We start from the raw sequence: 17,813 nt of genomic DNA on the forward strand, positions 1-17,813 counted from the left end.
CTTTTCTCTCTTACTCCAAGGCAAACTACATGAAAAGTTCTAGGAAGCCATACCTTCCTTTTCTGGGGTCTTGCAAGAGGTACCCCTCCTGTTTTATGCCCACCAGTTTCCTTATGGGCCATCCATGGTTAGACTTTGTCTTGTTGGTCAAGGGAGCTCTACTTGTCTGAGGCTTCTGAAAGTACAGCAAATACTGACAAAGTGCCCAGATAAACACTGTTTAAGATTAACCTGTTCTAGAAAGCCTTCCCTGACTAATCCCACATAGCACTGAGTGATCAGATGCCTTCAGAGTCTTCAGAAATCACTTATTGGTAAGGCATATTTCATATATTATTTTCCTGTTTTTGCTGCTTGGACATTTTTTCCACGGTGTTTCTTTCTCTGAGGCAAGGCCTACATTTTCTTTCTCCTCTTCACCACCACTGCCACCTGCTGCTTCACCCCATCCCACTCCCTGCTTCTCCCTAGTCTAGCCTCAGATCTCTGATGAAGACACTACATTCTTTCCACTACCCGGTTCCCAGACTATGTTCTTGACTTGTCTCAAAGTCGATTATTCTCCTTGGAAATCACCCGCATCCTTGACTCTGGCCTTTTCACTAGCCTATTCTGTGAATTCACACAGGTCTTGCCCTCCTCTGGGTCTCTGTTATAGTTTTACTAGAATGATTACAGTTCGAGCCTACCCCAGCTTGGTCACAATCTGTTCGTGAAATCAACAGCTTGCATTTTGTCCTCATTCAGCTGAAAACAAGAAGGGTTTGGAAGAAATTATTTTAAAAGACAATTTTTTTCTTCTCTATTGTGTTTCTAGAGTTCGGAGGGGCAGGAGTCCTACTTCGCTAAGGAGTAAGGGGCGGGGAAAGGTGAACAGGGTCCATGGCCCCTAGGAATGAGGAGTAGGCTTGAGGCAGATTTTGAAGAACTTTGGGAGATAACATGTAGGCTTTTGATCTTGATCCCCTCACCAGGATTACCAGTTCCATGGCTTCTTATGTGTTTGCTGCCACATCCCACACCAAATAGACCCCAAGGACCACTTGGAGTTGTCTAGACTCTCTTCATTTTATTCCCACCCCAATCCACATTTCCAGATGTCTTTGCAGCAAAGTGAAATTCCAGAGAAGCCTTAGGTTAAAAGAAAAAGAGAGACAGAAACAATTGGCAGTGAAAGGCAGAAAGAGAAGATGGAGTTCTTAAAGAAGGGAGTATCCCTGAGGAGGTGGGGACAAGGGGAGGAGAAGGGGAGGAGGAGAGGAGGAGGAAAGTGAGCCTGTCCCTTTAAGGGGGTTGGCTGTCAATCAGAAAGCCCTTTTCATTGCAGGAGAAGAGGACAAAGATACTCAGAGAGAAAAAGTAAAGGACTGAAGAAGGAGACTGGAGAGACCAGGATCCTTCCAGCTGAACAAAGTCAGCCGCAAAGCAGCCTAGCCAGCCGGCTACAGTTGGATTCAGAGTCCCAAAGACATGGGTGAGTTTCAAAAACTTTAGCATGGAAGATTCAAACAGGCACAGGAATTCACTAGAGAATTTCCAACTTTGGGGTCTGGGATTTCCAGTGGTTTAAATGAGTTGTATTTTGGCATTTGTTTTCTTTTAAAATTCCTTAGCATTCAATTAGATTAACTCCTTTGCTGTTGTACTGAACACGATGCTTTATTGTCAAAGAATTCTAGCAGCACATGTGGAGTCCCACAAATCCCTGGATAGAGTGTCCAGCAGAATGGATGTGGTCATGTGTCCTCTTACCTCCTCACTTCCTTTTACCTTCTCTTTTCCCCTGATGTTAAGGTCCTGGTTATGACCAGGTCAACTGGCATCCCTGGCTCTGTTGGAGGCAACTGAGTGTTGGCTAGCCTTCAGATGTACAAAATAACTGCTTGATTGATACAAAATTTGGACCTTGCTTGGCATCAGTAGTAAGGGAATTTGGCAAGCTGGATGCAGACTTGGCCATGGCTGGAGGAGGTCATTCTTAGGTTCAGGAAATGAAAGCAAAGTCCTCAATGGCTTTTTCATGAGAAACAGATATGGGTGTGTGCATGTGTTTGTGTGTGTGCATGCAACAGGTGACCATTTCTAATAAATATCACAGACTTAGCCTGAATCCCAACTGAGACAAAGAGTCTACTGGGACCTTAGGGCTCTTAATGAATTGATTGAGAACTGAGGGCTTCTCTAGGTTTCATGAACAAAGAAAGAAGCTAGGAGGTTCTGATATCTGGTAGTTTCTATTCAGAATAAGGTGTATAAAACAAAAGGGTTCGGACAGGATGACATACAGACATGTAGTCAAGCATTCGTCAAAACAAAGGTAGCAGCTTGAACACATCCTGAATGAAATTAAATTCAATTATCCCGTGTATTAACCATCAAATATAGCACCAAGTAGACTGACAAGATCCAGGAGGTAGGTTTTTCAAATGTATTGAGACAGTATCAGCATTTAGGTTGTTTCATCCCAAATCATGGAGAGAGCTCTTTGAAGCACATAGTCAGGTATGGTGGTTAAGAGGGCAGAGTTCTAGACTAGGATTCTGAACATCCAGGTTCAAATTCCAGATCTGCCTTTAATTAACTGTACAACCTCAAGCAGGTCACTGTGAATCACCACTTCATCATCTGGAAAATGATGCTTTGTCTACTTTCAGGGCTGAGGATCAAGTAATGATGTGGAAGTCCTTTGAAAATGGACAATCTCTATAGCAATTGTAAATCATGATGATACCAAATATTATACAACACTTTGTGAATTGGCTGACTCTTCCTCTTTCCAAGGTGGTTGAATTTGCTTTGGGCACACTTTGTGTACTTGGGTAAGAATCAGAGGACCAATTAATTGTGGCCAGGTGAGGAGTGAAATTTGGAGGAACTCAATTCCCTTCCTGGATAACATCAAGAACTTATGTAATGTGAAGGTATCTGATTGGGTAGGTTGATATTCAAAACAGAGAGGGAGTAAAGAAGAATGCTGAATGTTACTTCCTTAGGGGATAAAAGCCCTGAAAAAGTGGTAGGAACAAATAAGGTGATGACTGCAACAGCTTCCTGTTATGGAGGTGGGATGCTTTTTTCTAGAGGAAGATTAACACAAATATGTTCACCATTGAGGGGCGTGTATTGGGTCCTAGCTGGTGGGGTGGGCAGTACTTGGATCAGGTACATAGGATGGAGTAGCCTTTGAGTTTTCATTTATTCAATAACAGGGTACCTCAATTCCTTTGTGAATTATAGGCCATCCCTAACAAGGTACTAAACTGCTGTTACTTCTGATGTGGAATTTGTTGCTGTTTTGCTATTTAACTACTGCATTAGACAAATCATATTATAGAATCTGAGATTGGAAGGAACTTTAGAAGTTATCTGACCAACTTTCAATGCAGAATTAATTTCTACAACAATCAATTAAACATTCACACAGCCTCTTCTTAATCACTTCCAGGAATAGGAAGTTCACTACCTCAACCACGTGGATTACCTTGGGATTGGAAGACACTGAATGTAGTGGTGTCTGCACAAAAGGTTCTGTGGGGGAAGTTAGAGCTCATTAAACTTTGTCCTGACTTGGAAGGGAGATGTTCCAAATGAGTCTTTAGGATAACAATGGAACCAGAAAGGAGCCAAAGAGCAGCAGCTGATTATTCTCTGCTCAGTTACACAATGCCATTACTGAACAGCAAAATGTTGGCTTCTGCAAGCCCATTGTCTGAGAACAGTAGCTGTTACCCTGGTAACCAGACTGTGATGCTTCCCTCCAAAAGTGGCTGATGAGCAGTATAGTTTTGGCAGACTTGGAGTTAAGTGGGTGTAGCCCAGGCCAAAAAAAAATGTGAAGGCAGAGCAGAGATCCACTTTTACCAAATGAATGAGGATTAATTGAATTCCTTCTTGTGGCAAGAAAGCCACAAGAATGTTAGGTGCTAAAAAGAAACCAGATCCAAATGAGCATGTTCACTTATTCTTCCGAGAGACACTGACTGAAATAATGAAGGGTAGCCTTTCCTGCCCCACTTCTCACCTTGGTCCTAAAGAGTCACAGGAGCTCTCAGAAAGCCAGGGAGATTATAAGTTGTTCCCTACTCCAGGGAGCTTTTACCCTGGCTCAGAGCTAGGCACATGAAAAGTCTGCTCAGCAGCCTGACAACAGAACTGTTCTCCCACAGCTATCTGAGTAGTGACATCCTCAACCCAAGGAGGTGGGCAGGAGGGAACATACCCATTAAGGTAGAACCCTAACCAGTGGCATCCTTTTCCCTCTTACCTATTTGTGTGTCATATTGTAGTAACTCCTTTGTCTTGAAAGAACACACAGATGTGTCTTCCCTGCCCATAGAACTTTGAGTCTAGAGAAGATCAATTCAGGGCAGTGACGTGATCAGAAAGAGTCACATCAACCATAGTAGGTGAACAGAGCATTTTTCCCTTCCTTTTCCATTCACAGGCTCTACCCAGTGCCAAACTTACCTCAAAAGCTCAGCAAATACTGATTGATTAACTTCTTCTTGGCTATTGCAAAATGGTTGTAAGGGCCATCTCTCAGCTTTCCACTGGCTTCTGAGCTCTCTTTCAAGCAGGGCTCTGAAAAATAGTCAGTGACATCCCAAAGAAGAGAACAAGATCTACTTCACACTGCTGCCAAGGAGAGAGGAAAAGTTTGTAGGAGAGTGACCTAAAGAACTTTTCTTTCTAGGTTCAGGTATTTGCTAATCTCCCTGAAAGTGGGAATAGTGGAGACCATATGCCAGGGATAGAGTTTAACAAACAAACTTGTACCTCAACCTCCTAATGTTTGCACATAAGTTAGTGTGTACATGGAGGTGGGGAGAAAAGGAATATAGGAAACAAGGTGGTCCAGATGCTGTGTCCATGTTGATAATAATATCATCAAAGAGGAGGCTGGAATTCCTTTTCATCTAACCTTGTCCACATGACTGAGTCCATATGACTATCTAGCAAGCTTGGATTCCCAGGCTCCAGTGGCTACAGGGCTCCTTTCCAGCACTTCAATGTGGTAGAAGTGCTGATATCATGTAGAATAGACAGGATCATAGTCAGGGCTTTGTCTGACCAGGATAAGGCCAAAAGCAAAAGTCTTTGTCTCTGGAACCTCCTGATGATTGTTATTTTACTCCTAGAACCCACCCACTGATCTCCATCCATCCCTAGTACCAGTCACGGCTGCTCTAGTATCTTGGCCCTGTCAACTGCTATAGGCCCTGATCAAGGAGGCCTCTGTTCATGGGGTGAGGTTAAGGGGTGGGTTCTGGTAGGAGGGTAGACTAGTGCAGATTAGAAACTTAGGGAGATGGGGCCAGTTTCTCACTCAATGAGACTGCCTGTTATTTAGCTCTATTGTATAGGGTTCTTCTATCTCTCCCTTTGTCAGCTGGATTGAAGGGACAAGCTGGGAATTGTGCAGGGTACAATTGGTCTTTTTCTACCATTCCTTTCGATGAAAGCCCTTCCTCTCTTCCCTTTGATGAGTTCCCAGTTTCACACTGAATTTCCATCATGGAGCTGGTCCTTGAGGCGTGTCCAGGGCATGGGAAAGGAGGGAGGGCTTAGGAACTCTTGGCTCTTGCTTAAAGAGAGAGCATCAGGATCAACACAGTCACTGGGATGGACCTGGATCTGAGTTGCAAAGGTCCTGTTAATCTCTGTGAAAGAACGTTGTGAGAAGTGCCTGAAGTCCTATTACAGATTGATTAGATTTGTTTTGGGCATTTGTAGATAAATGTATCCAATTTTGAACTGATTTCTTTCCTTCGCTTGCATTTTGTCCACAGGACTTGGTTTTATCCATTTTACCACTTGATAATAGGTAGCTTTGTTTTTTGATTCATAGGCATAAGTTTGTTCTCCCAAACAAGATTCTCTCAGGAAAAGGGACTGGGCCTCCCAATTACCTTCTATTTCTCATAGTGTCTAGGTCACTGCTAATGTGTTTAATGCTTGGGCTGAATCCACATAAACAGAAATGAAAGGAAAACACTGGAAAGGGTCATTAGTTTTCTCTATGATCTCTCATCAAAGTCAGGCAGTTTAATCCAATTGAATTGCATTGGGTAACATTATTACTATACAGTTCTTTTGTGCTAACTCTACCATGTCTCAGTCTCCACTTAGCCTGGAAATGTGAGGATGTCTCTTCAGAGAGCCAAGGAACTTCTCTTCCTGAATTTCTCACATGCTTCCTGAATCCAGTTCACACTCTTATAACCATGAGGTGTTCTGGAAATGAAGACCTTGCAGTTTTAAGCTATTGTTCACACATTCCCAAGCTCATTTCTTTGTTTGTGAAAAATCAAAGTGAACCCAATGGACCTTTTTCAGAATGCTTTGATTGTCACCTACTTTGATGAAAAGATAGTTTCTTGCCTGATCTGAGGTTTTCCCAGTTGGAATTCAAACTGATTTTTGCTTAGACTGAGGTTCTTCACTTCTGCTGAACTTAAATACCCTCAGAACAAATATTTCATCTCACTCATGAAGAGATGGATATCTAATGCTTATGCTAATATTGCTGAACTGTTTGTAGCTCAACAACGATTGATTTATCCAAGGCTATTTATTTCAGACTCCTCATTAAAGTCTCATTAAAGCCTAGGTCCTTCTTGCCTCTTGATTTAAGCAACAATGCAACAGAAAAAGGGGATGCTAATTTATCTAAGCTCTAGGAAAACAAAGACAAATGGATATAAAAAGAAAACATCAGTTAGTGATTCACAGTTGTTCCCACAGCTTAGCCCCTTGTCACCCAGTAAGAATACTACATATGACACTTGCTGGTTGTTTGAATGATGATCAAGGAATCAAGTATACTAAAGATAATTTATCCTCTCATTTTTAAAGACAGTTTATCTTAACCTGATGATATGAAAAATCATCCTTAGTGTGTTGTTTAGAAGGGGCATCAACTAAAACTTAGAGTGAAATTCTCTGCCTAGCAGGAGTTCAAGTTCCTCTACCCCTAATCACACCTGTACCACCATTTAGCCCTTTCCAGGGTGAAAAGGCAGGGGTGAGTGAGTGGGCCTAGGATGGCCACTTGCTAGGGTGGATGACCCTCCTTACTAAACAAACAGTCCTGCCATTGTTTCCTGGGTCTGACCCCCTCCCCACCCCAGGCCTGCAGGCCCTTGCAGAATACCAATGAGGCTCCTGAGATCTTAGGAAAAACAAGGCTTCTTTGTCTAGGGGAGCTATGGAGGGCTCTGTCCAAGCCCTGACCCTGTGCTGGGGAGAGAGGGAACAGTGGGGTCACTGACCATCTGCTCCCCCAACCCCCAGTCTTCAGATACCTTCTTTACTAGAAGAGACTACAAGTTTGAGGGTGGGGAGGAGTTGGAAAGGCAGGGAAGGAAAATAATAGTATTGTTTACTTCCAAGTCCCCTTTCTTGACTTACAGGATGCATCTAGTATTTTAGCCTATTGAAAAATGAAAGGAGGGTCAATTTCTGGGATACTTCCTGAGAACAGTGATCAGTTTCAGTTGTTGTATTTTCCTCTCTGGTATACATGTTTGTATGTGCTCATTCATGAACGTGTGTGTGTGCACGTGTGTGTACAAACACTCTATAGGCCAGCACAGATGAAACATTCTTATCAAGCACACTTGCAAAGTACAAACCAGCCTCCACTCACATTATCACAACTACAAACTGTTTCTCATGGAGGCCAAGTTTTCTGGCAGCAGTGCTTTAGTTCATGGAAAAGGAAAGGAACTCAGTTCTGCTGCAAATGTTTGCTATGTATTTTAATTGGCTTGGGCTTCCAAGCCTCCTTTCTGACATGATACACAAGGATCTTTGGAGAAGAGACTCTTCGAAGTCCAGCAAAGGGCTGCAATTTCAGGAGATGGTGGGTAGTAGTACTTACTCATTTTGTGACTCTGGAAATAGAGACATGACTCTACCTCAGCTTTCCCATGATAGAGAAAATTTGATCCTTGAAAATACGTTCACATTGATTCAATTTAGCCATGCAGATCACAAAGGGATCTTTGAATGCTTATTCAAGTGTAAAAAGAAGCTGCAATATTATTAAGGATTCCCATTTTCTCTGGTAAAGGATTCCCATTTTCCCTGGTACTCTGATACAGATAAGTGAACTTGGTTTGGAGGAATGCCTGAATACAAAATCCAAATCTAAGAAATTAATAGAATTAATTTTCATTCTGTTCATCCAAAATAGCACCTTCCCAGCACATTTGCTGATTATTTGTGTGTATACATACCATACCATATGAATAGATCTATAAATTATATATAGATAATGTATATATTTAATTTATATGTATACATAAATTACATATAAAAATATAATGTGTATATGTACACACACACACACATATATATATAAAGTGTGGGTGTATATATATGCTTATACAAGTATATATACACATGTACAAATTAAGAATTTTCATTTGTGGAGCTTAACATTTTCATTTTTTCCACCTTTAATGATCTGGCAAAGAGGCCAGAGGGAGCCATCCGTTTACCCATCTAGTCAGTCATCTACTTGGGATTTGACATATTTCATTGCATATGACACTTTAGAAAATGGGACTAGTGCTTGGGATATAGCTGCTTCCAGAGCCTGTGACTTCTTGTATTCCTTTCTCATTTCTCAGCAACACTGGCATGGGGCTGGGGTATCAGATCTGAAAATCTTGGGGACTCTTAGCATTTTAAGATACCTGTATGTCCCAGGCTTTGGTGTATTTTCCTCATGTCAGAAATTTGTTTTATGCTTTGATGACTTTGTATAGAGTCCCTTTGAGGCTATATTGACAAAATTCCACTGTCGGACTAGGGGTAGGGACGCTTGCCAAGCTGCAGTATGGGCTGGGGGGCAAAACAGTTGTTCAAAGTGCCCCCAAATCACTAAGCCTGGATTTTATTGTAATTGTAATCTTCCTATTATCTTTTCTTGTCCTATACTAGTTTCCTTTTTCCCTTTGGACTCTTTCCCACATATCTAGACAAAGAAGAATTAAGTGTCTCTTACAACAAATGTACTCAATATTCAGGAATATCCAGGAACATGAAATTTCCAATGTTTTTTCTACGTGGAATTCTCTTAGGTCTAAATCCTGTCTGATAATACCAATATCTCTGGTTTTTACTCATCTCTTCTGAATGCCAAGCACATTTACCCTCTATAATCATTTACTTGGCTGCCTGGAATCGTTAGTTGAAAATATTAGGTGTACGTAGTTAATTCTTCTCAATAAACTAAAGACTCCCATCTGGTAGAGTCTGTATCTTCTCTGTCTTCATATCCCATACAATACCCAGCAAAATGCTGGGCACATAGTAAGTATTACATAAATAATTGATGAATGACTAAAACAAACAAATAGACTGGAACAACATAAAAGGAGGACTGATTCCATAATCTCTTTGCCTTACTACTTGAATTACTGAATTATTTTAAAAATAGGATTTATTTTCAAGAATGAAACATAATAAGGATTTTATATTAATCTCACATTTCCACAGCCCACAACTCTAGATTCTCCTGATTTTGGACTCCAGGCTAACCATTTTATCAATGTTTAGGAGCATAGGAGCTGCCTAGTGCAGCAGAGTGGCATGAGGGCATGAGTTACATGTTGTGCATGACTGACTCTTTCCCATTCTTCCCCAGGTTTGTTAGAGTGCTGTGCAAGATGTCTGGTAGGGGCCCCATTTGCTTCCCTGGTGGCCACTGGATTGTGTTTCTTTGGGGTGGCACTATTCTGTGGCTGTGGACATGAAGCACTCACTGGCACAGAAAAACTCATTGAGACCTATTTCTCCAAAAACTACCAGGACTATGAGTATCTCATCAATGTGTAAGTATCTATCCTCCTACAGAGACCCATCTCTTTTCCCTTCTCTCCATCCTGGAACAACAGAATTCAACAATAGTACCTTTGTGACTAGTAGGGAATAGGGTTGGAGTGAGGCTGGATTAGAGTCTTTCCTCTGTGTTCATATTCCACCTGAACCACATCAGAAGCCCTAAAGGAGGGGAGAGTGCCAGATTCACAGAGAGAGTGGTCTGCCTGGCATTCCATCCCACCCACTCCTCACTTCCTCATCCTTGTTCTGTTTCTGCTGGATGTAGTTAATGTTGCTTCAGTTGACTCAGCAATGGTAGATAAGGAGAACCCAAGGGAGGCACAATTACTGGATAGAATGGGGTCACTGCTCTTAGTTTGACTCACTACTTGCATCTGTTCAGGCTTAGTACTGAGTTTCTCCTGCTCCTAGAGCAATTAGGCTACTGTTCCTTCATCTCTTTCCCTTTTTGTCTAGCTCCTCCCTCCTGTGAGGTAGCATCTCTGAAGGATCAGGTAAGAGTAGGGCCCTTGTTCTCTAGGTTGCAGGGTAAGCAAAGGGTGGGTGGAGGAGCCTGTGCTTCTGACCACCTGCTCCCTGTCTTCATTTCCTTCAATAAAGATGAAATGAAACCCTGGAACAGTGATTAGTGATTCCACTAAAGAACCTCTATCCTTGTTAATGTGCCCATGTAGATGTATACCTCACTCATGTGAGAAAAGACCTGGGTCCTCAATGCATATGAATGTCTGGTCTCTTTTGTCTATTAATGCAGGATCCATGCCTTCCAGTATGTCATCTATGGAACTGCCTCTTTCTTCTTCCTTTATGGAGCCCTCCTGCTGGCTGAGGGCTTCTACACCACCGGCGCAGTGAGGCAGATCTTTGGCGACTACAAGACCACCATCTGCGGCAAGGGCCTGAGTGCAACGGTAACAGGGGGCCAGAAGGGGAGGGGTTCCAGAGGCCAACATCAAGCTCATTCTTTGGAGCGGGTGTGTCATTGTTTGGGAAAATGGCTAGGACATCCCGACAAGGTGATCATCCTCAGGATTTTGTGACAATAACAAGGGGTGGGGGACAATTGGGCGTGAGTCTGTGGCCTCATCCCCACCCAAGACGAGGTCCTCTCTGGGGACTGGCTTTTGAGTGAGGAAGTGATGGCCACAGCCGAACGAGATGGTCAGGAAGAACGTGGTGCCTGGCTGGCTTAGTCTCACTTTTCATAGATTCCCTAGAAAATTTTATCTTGAAATGAAAATTGTGAGTTCTCTGAGATGCTTTGTATAATCAGACCATTTCTAAGCCATCTGTTGGTATCTCTTTACTCCCTTCTTAGCAGGGACCAGAAGAGTGGACCTGACTGTACAAGACTCTAAAATGCTCATGGAATTGAGTCCTAGACACCTGCTCTGAGAGGGAGAGTGGATCATAGAAATTAAATAATTGACTTCAAGGTGGAATGCATAATAAACTGGGATCTTACTCTGTTGGGGGTCCCAGAGTGAATTACAGTAGACCTGCATATTTAACATTTTGTCTCTGCCTGAGGGTTATCCATGCTTCTAGTAAGACATATATTGGTTTTCAGTCTCTAGAGTTGATCTTTCAGGGGCTGGGCTGGGATTATGGCTCAGTGGTAGAGTGCTTGCCTAAAAGTGCAAGGCCCTGGGTTCAATCTCCAGCATCAAAAAAAAATTTGCAGGGATGACGGAGAGCACTGAACTTGTATGGGTTGTGGTGATCTCATTGTGGCCAGCACTTAGCTTAGAAAGGTTTTTGTATCTAAAATTTAAATTTCCTATTGGCTTTGCTCAATGACTAGGGAACAAAAATCTTTTGACAAGGAACATTTTCTAAGCTCAGCCTAAGGCCTGATGGCACGACTTTCTTTCAAGATCTCTTCTGACTTCTTTATTCCTTATCTGCCAAAAAAAATTCCCTGAAGCCTCTCTAACCCAGGGATCCTCCTCACTCCAACCCCCACCCATTCCCCCTACCATCCCTCACATTTGGGGCCGGTTCTGTAGTAAATACTGCCAATGGCACATGACAGAGGTGCCTTGTTCACTAATTTCATTTGGGGGAGAGCCCTGGAATCTGGTTTCATTGGCTTATGCCACTCCAGGGTCTCCCAGTTTGTGTTTCAACATCTGCAGGCTGATGCTGGTTTCTAACCATTCCGTGTCAATTGTTTTAGTTTGTGGGCATCACATATGCCCTGACCGTTGTGTGGCTCCTGGTGTTTGCCTGCTCTGCTGTGCCTGTGTACATTTACTTCAATACATGGACTACCTGCCAGTCTATTGCCTTCCCCAGCAAGACCTCTGCCAGTATAGGCAGCCTCTGTGCTGATGCCAGAATGTATGGTGAGTTAGGGTATGGGTGTCTTAGCTCCCTTACCAACTATGGAAGCAACATGCACCTTTTACTTTTCTTAGTGTAAGGGGGTGGTGATTATGGGAAAAATATAAGATGATGAATGCCTGGGTCTTAGATTTTTAATCCCTTCCCACTGAAACCAGAGAGGTTTTTTTTCCCTGGGAAGGGTACTTGGAAGTGGTGGGAGTTTTCTTGGCTATTCATACTGCTGTGTTCTGATTGACTGCTGTTCCCAACCACAAAGCAGTACATTTCAATAACAAACAGAAGATTTCATAACTATTTGGTAGCACCTTTGCTGTTTTGTAAATCTCTAGAAAAGAGGACACTGACTGTTGGCAAGATACAACTTTAAAACCAGGATAATTAGAGAAGGCTGTGGGGGAAACTCTCCAATGTGGCCCCATAACTCTATGAAGCTTATCATGGTTGATTTGTGTATCTTCCTTAGGTGTTCTCCCATGGAATGCCTTCCCAGGCAAAGTTTGTGGCTCCAACCTTCTGTCCATCTGCAAAACAGCTGAGGTGAGTCATCCATTTGGTCTGTTTTGTAATAGAATGGCAAAATACCACAGAAATTCTATCGGTGGTCTTCAATTTTCAAGACTCAAGTTTCAGACTGGGGTTGTAGCTCAGCAGTAGAGCACTTGCCTAGCATGTGTGAGGCATTGGGCTTGATCCTTAGCACAACATCTAAATAAATAAAATAAAGGTATTGTGTCCATCTACAGCTGAAAATATTTTTTAAAAAGACTCAAGTTTCTCTTTGTTGGATTTTGAGTTAACAGATTGTCCTACAAAATATTGCCCAAGTGTGCTCAAACCAATGAGCACAGACTGTGAAAACAACTTTCCAAAATTCTCTCCCCTAAAAGAGAAATGTGCAGCTTTAGGTAAATAAAGAACTTAATAGCAGGGTTCCCCAAATGAAAATTTTCATTCTTTTAGTTAAAAACCTCATAAAAAGAATGGGCTGTGTATAGAGACACACATGGTTTCTATAAAACACTTTCAATTTGGAACTTCTTAATCTCTAATGAGAGGTAAAATAAGTACATTTGAAAAAGGAAAACACTACTGAGAATAGATATTATACACAAATGAGGCAGGGGAATAAAAATAAATCCTGGAGAAGAAGGCAGTAAACTATTTTTTTTTTCTTTTTTGGTACTGGGGATTGAACCCAGGGGTACTTTACCACTGAGCTATATTCCCAGCCCTCTTTATTTTATTTTTTTAAATTTTGAGACAGGGCCTCACTAAGTACTAAGTTGCTGAGGCTGGCCTTGATTTGTGATCTTCCTACGTCAACCTCCTAAATTGCTAGGATTACAGGTGTGTGCCACCATGCCTGACTTGTAAACTGTTTCTTTGAAGACAAAGTATTGACTTTAAATTTTGGAACCCTGGGTATAACTGCAGGGAATAAGTTGATTCTTTGGGAGCACTACCACTATTTTATGAGTCTTCTGTGTTCCTGGTGCTATGGTGTATGTTACAGATTGGGAGAAATGAAAAGGTAGTTAGAGATGCAGAATTAACACACAAGGACAATATCAACATGTTTGAAAAGCTGCATTTATAATTTATAGTGGAGCATGTTTTTTGTTGTTACAAGAAATAGTTTTTCCTCTTGGATTTTTCTGCAGTTCCAAATGACCTTCCACCTGTTTATTGCTGCATTTGTGGGGGCTGCAGCCACACTGGTTTCCCTGGTAAGTTGTTTTTGAATGATTTCACAAATAAATGGTCCTGGGATTGCTTGGGTATGATTATGCTAAAAGACAAGAAGATGACTCCTTTCAAACACAAAATGCTGGAGAGAAGCTGCTGGAAGATATAATAAGATACAGGGCAATATATTTCTCCTTTGGGTTGGCAAGGCAGAAATACTTCAGGAATTAGATGGGAAGAAGGAAAGTGGCATTGAGAAAAGGGAAGGTAAGAGATTCATAGTCATGAGTGATAGTTTAGGGCATTTACAAACCATGTAATATTGCCAAGTGCATTGCAGTGAAAAATTATAGTTAAGTCTCAACACAGCCTAGTCCTACTGTTGATAAGAACACTGAAACATTGCTAAACATGATTTGTTGTAGCTTAGGATTCCATGTACTATAAATATGAATCCATTTTGAACTACCTCCAATGGATTTGGCTACTCTCATGGAAATACTGGAAGGACTTCCTAACATTATTAGAATTGCAATTCTAAAGGAAGGACTGTATAGAGGGAAAAGAGGAGTGGGAGGGGTGGGGGGAAGGGAAAAAATAACAGAATGAATCAAACAACATTACCCTATGTAAATTTATGATTACACAAATGGTATGCCTTTACTCCATGTACAGAGAAACAACATGTATCCCATTTGTTTACAATAAAAAATAAACAAATAAAATAAAGGCATTCTCAAAATGCATTCTGCTGTCATGTATAAAATAAAGGCAGGCAAAAAAAAAAAAGAATTGCAATTCTATGTTCCAGGTCTTGCCCATAGTGTTACAGCACAGTATTAAATGAAGTGTGCTCATTGTGCAGATTAAAAGCATAAGACACTAAGGGCTGAAGTGATTTACTGGAAGTCATTTAATAAACAGTGAACAGAAAAGAATGAGATCATAGAATCCTCCTATTGTTGAGGCTATTATACAAAGTCAACTAATTTCTTACTTTGTAAAATAAAGCAAAGCATTCGGCAGGGTAGGGCTATGTCGTATGGTGTGCCTGTGTGTCTACACCAAGTACCCTATGACTACAAGTCAGTCTGATGTGTGGATGTGGCAGAAGCCATGTATTGTTCAGTTCCTTGAGGAAAACTCAATACTAGGCCGAGCATACGTGTGACATAAATCCTTATTGATTCAACTCTCTGGGACTGGGCCATTGGAAGGAAATGTCTCAGGGAGGATTTCTAGTCAGCATGTAGAGAGAAGCCTGGGCTGTGCTATTTTATGAAGAGCAGGATTTTCCCCTTTATTCAGTTATGATTTCATTTCTCCCCTTCCTCACTCCCGAAAGGATTTGAGGAGGGAGAGCTTCCTTGTCTACTATCACTCATAATTTCTCCTCTGTTCCTTACAGCTCACCTTCATGATTGCTGCCACTTACAACTTCGCTGTCCTTAAACTCATGGGCCGAGGCACCAAGTTCTGACGTTCCATAAAAATCCCCCTTTGTCTAATAGCAAGGCTCTAACCACACAGCCAACAATGCTGCGTCTCCCATCTTAACTCTGCCTTTGCCACTGACTGGCCCTCTTCTTACTTGATGAGTGTAACAAGATAGGAGGGTCTTGCAGTGATTAATGTCTCACTGTGGACTCTCCCTCTCATGGACCTCTTTTAGTCATTTTCCTCCACAGCTGATTCCTGCGAGAAATGGGAAATGCCCGAGAAGGTGACTCCCCAACTGCAAGTCACAAGGAATGGAGGCTCGAATTCAATTTCTGTGTAACTCCTGAGGATCAGTCAGAGCTTTCTTCTCAAAGGGCACTTCCACTGATGGAAACAAAGTGGAAAGAAAGATGCTCAGGTAGAGAGAAGGAATGTCCTTGGTCCCCTTGCCATCTAGAAGAGCCAAATATATTCTCCTTGTGTATAAAACAGGAAACTCACTCCTGTCTCCCTGTTACCACTGATGATAGAAGAAAAAAACAGCAAAACAATAAGAGCGTTTGCCCAAATCTGCCTGTTGCAGCTGGGAGAAGGGGGTCAAAGCAAGGATCTTTCACCCTAGAAAGAGAGCACTGACCCTGATGGTGATGAACTCTTGAAGCCTTAACTCAGCCAACCTTACTTATAGCATAAGGGAGCGTAGTGACTGTGTAGACAAAGGGGGCATCTGACCTTACACCTCATTAGGAAGAGAAACAGGGTGTTGTTGGCATCTTCGCACTCCTTTGTCCTTGATAACAGCTACCATGGCAACCCTGTGGTTTCCAAGGAGCTGAGAATAGAAAGAAACTAGCTTATGGAAAAAAGACTGGCCCAAGGAGCAGCAGTTGCTGTTGGCTAATGGTGTAATTCAAGATGGCCCTCTGGTAGACACAGGATAGATAACTATTTGGATAGCATGTCTTTTTTCTGTTAATTAGTTGTGTACTCTGGCCTCTGTCATATCTTCACAATGGTGCTCTTTTCATGGGGTTTATCCATTCAGTCATAGTAGATGATTTGAAGATCTTGATTTGTTTCAGAATGATGCACATTTCACAGTTTCTGATTTGCTTATCACTTGTTTGGGGTTGTATCTGAAAGGGTTGAAGAATGATTCTTGGATTATAATTCCTTTAGAAAGAAAAATTGAAGAGTAAGCATAACAAATGATATTTACAATTGGCTAGTTGCTTGATTCGGTTGGAATTTTCTACAAGTATTTTTCCATTTGCAGAAACAGATCTGATGAATCTGAACCTCAATTTGAATAACCTGTTTGATTGTTCTTTCTAGCTAATGGGAGATGATTTTACTTAGCAATGTTATCTTGGTGTGTTAAGAGTTAGGTTTAACATAGAGGTTATTTTCTTCTGGTATAGATCACATAACAGAATGTACCAGCTGCCCTCTATTCAGTTGGTAAGCTTCCATGGAAAAGGACAGACAGAAAAAGTTTAAACCTGAATAGCTTCCAGATTTTAGTCATTTCCTGCTTTTGTTAACTTTGGGTAGAGAAACTTATCTGATTCGTCATTATTGAAAGGACAGTTTCCACTGTAGCTCTTTTGTTGTAAAGAGTTATGTTGCTCTTTTCCCCAAAAGTCGTTTCAGCAATGTTTAAGGAGATTGAAGATCTTTACAAAAAGACACTTGATACTTGTTTTCAGACCAGTATACAAGATAAGCTTCCAGGCTGCATACAGGTAGGAGAGGGAAAAGGTTCTGTAAGAAACCAATCAAGATCAAGGGAAGTGAAGTAATCTGTACCTTGTGTTTTATTTTGATTTAATAACATAAGTAACCAACCATCCCCTGAAAACCTCACATGCATACATACACACATGTACACACACAAAGAGAGTTAACTGAAAGTGTTTCCTTCATTTCTGATATAGAATTTCAATTTTAACACACATAAAGAATAAACTTTTAGAAACTTATCTTACAAAATGTATTTTATAAAATTAAAGAAAATAAAATTAAGAATGTTCTCAATCAAACATTGTGTCCTTTCAGTGAATTATTCTGTTTGATCTCATGATAGAAACGTAAGAATTATACCTTGTTGAAGAAGTTCATTTTTTCAGGTAACCTAAGTAATTCTCAAATGACTTCTCTGAAATAATAGTAGATAAATAGATCACTTCTATTTTTATAGCTGGAGACACTAAGAAATAGAGGCAAAGGAATTGTCTCAAAGAAATCAAGTAAGCACCCCACTGTACAGTCCAGCTGCCCCTGTCTGCAGCCTGAGCCCCATGCCCTGTGTTTGCCCCTCTGACAGGCTCCTGACATGGCCAATGGGCATGCGTGCCCAGTGATGCTGGCTGTGCAGTTGCAAACCAGGTACACACAAGTAGGCACCAATGACCTTTACCACCCTGCCCAGAAGGGACCACAAGAGTGAATGAAGCAGAGAGGCAGGACCTGTGAGGGTGTATTGG

The 17,813-nt window shown here is 41.5% G+C and overlaps 1 protein-coding gene across 2 annotated transcripts; it reads left to right on the top strand.

Annotated features, from left to right (window-relative positions):
- Window positions 1–299: 299 nt before the first annotated feature.
- Window positions 300–17,369, top strand: Plp1 (proteolipid protein 1). Of its 2 annotated transcripts, XM_047535084.1 has the most exons (8): window positions 300–314; window positions 1,328–1,474; window positions 9,656–9,842; window positions 10,607–10,763; window positions 12,032–12,200; window positions 12,665–12,738; window positions 13,863–13,928; window positions 15,296–17,369. In XM_047535084.1, the coding sequence occupies exons 2-8, from the start codon at window positions 1,471–1,473 to the stop codon at window positions 15,365–15,367; spliced, it is 729 nt and encodes a 242-aa protein (XP_047391040.1). In that variant the 5' UTR covers window positions 300–314; window positions 1,328–1,470; the 3' UTR covers window positions 15,368–17,369. The 2 variants fall into 2 exon arrangements, with proteins under 2 accessions (XP_047391040.1, XP_047391039.1); XM_047535083.1 differs by lacking the exon at window positions 300–314 and having other exon boundaries at window positions 10,607–10,868.
- Window positions 17,370–17,813: the final 444 nt, after the last annotated feature.

This window comes from Sciurus carolinensis, chromosome X (assembly GCF_902686445.1).
Source record: "Sciurus carolinensis chromosome X, mSciCar1.2, whole genome shotgun sequence".
Taxonomy (NCBI): domain Eukaryota; kingdom Metazoa; phylum Chordata; class Mammalia; order Rodentia; family Sciuridae; genus Sciurus; species Sciurus carolinensis.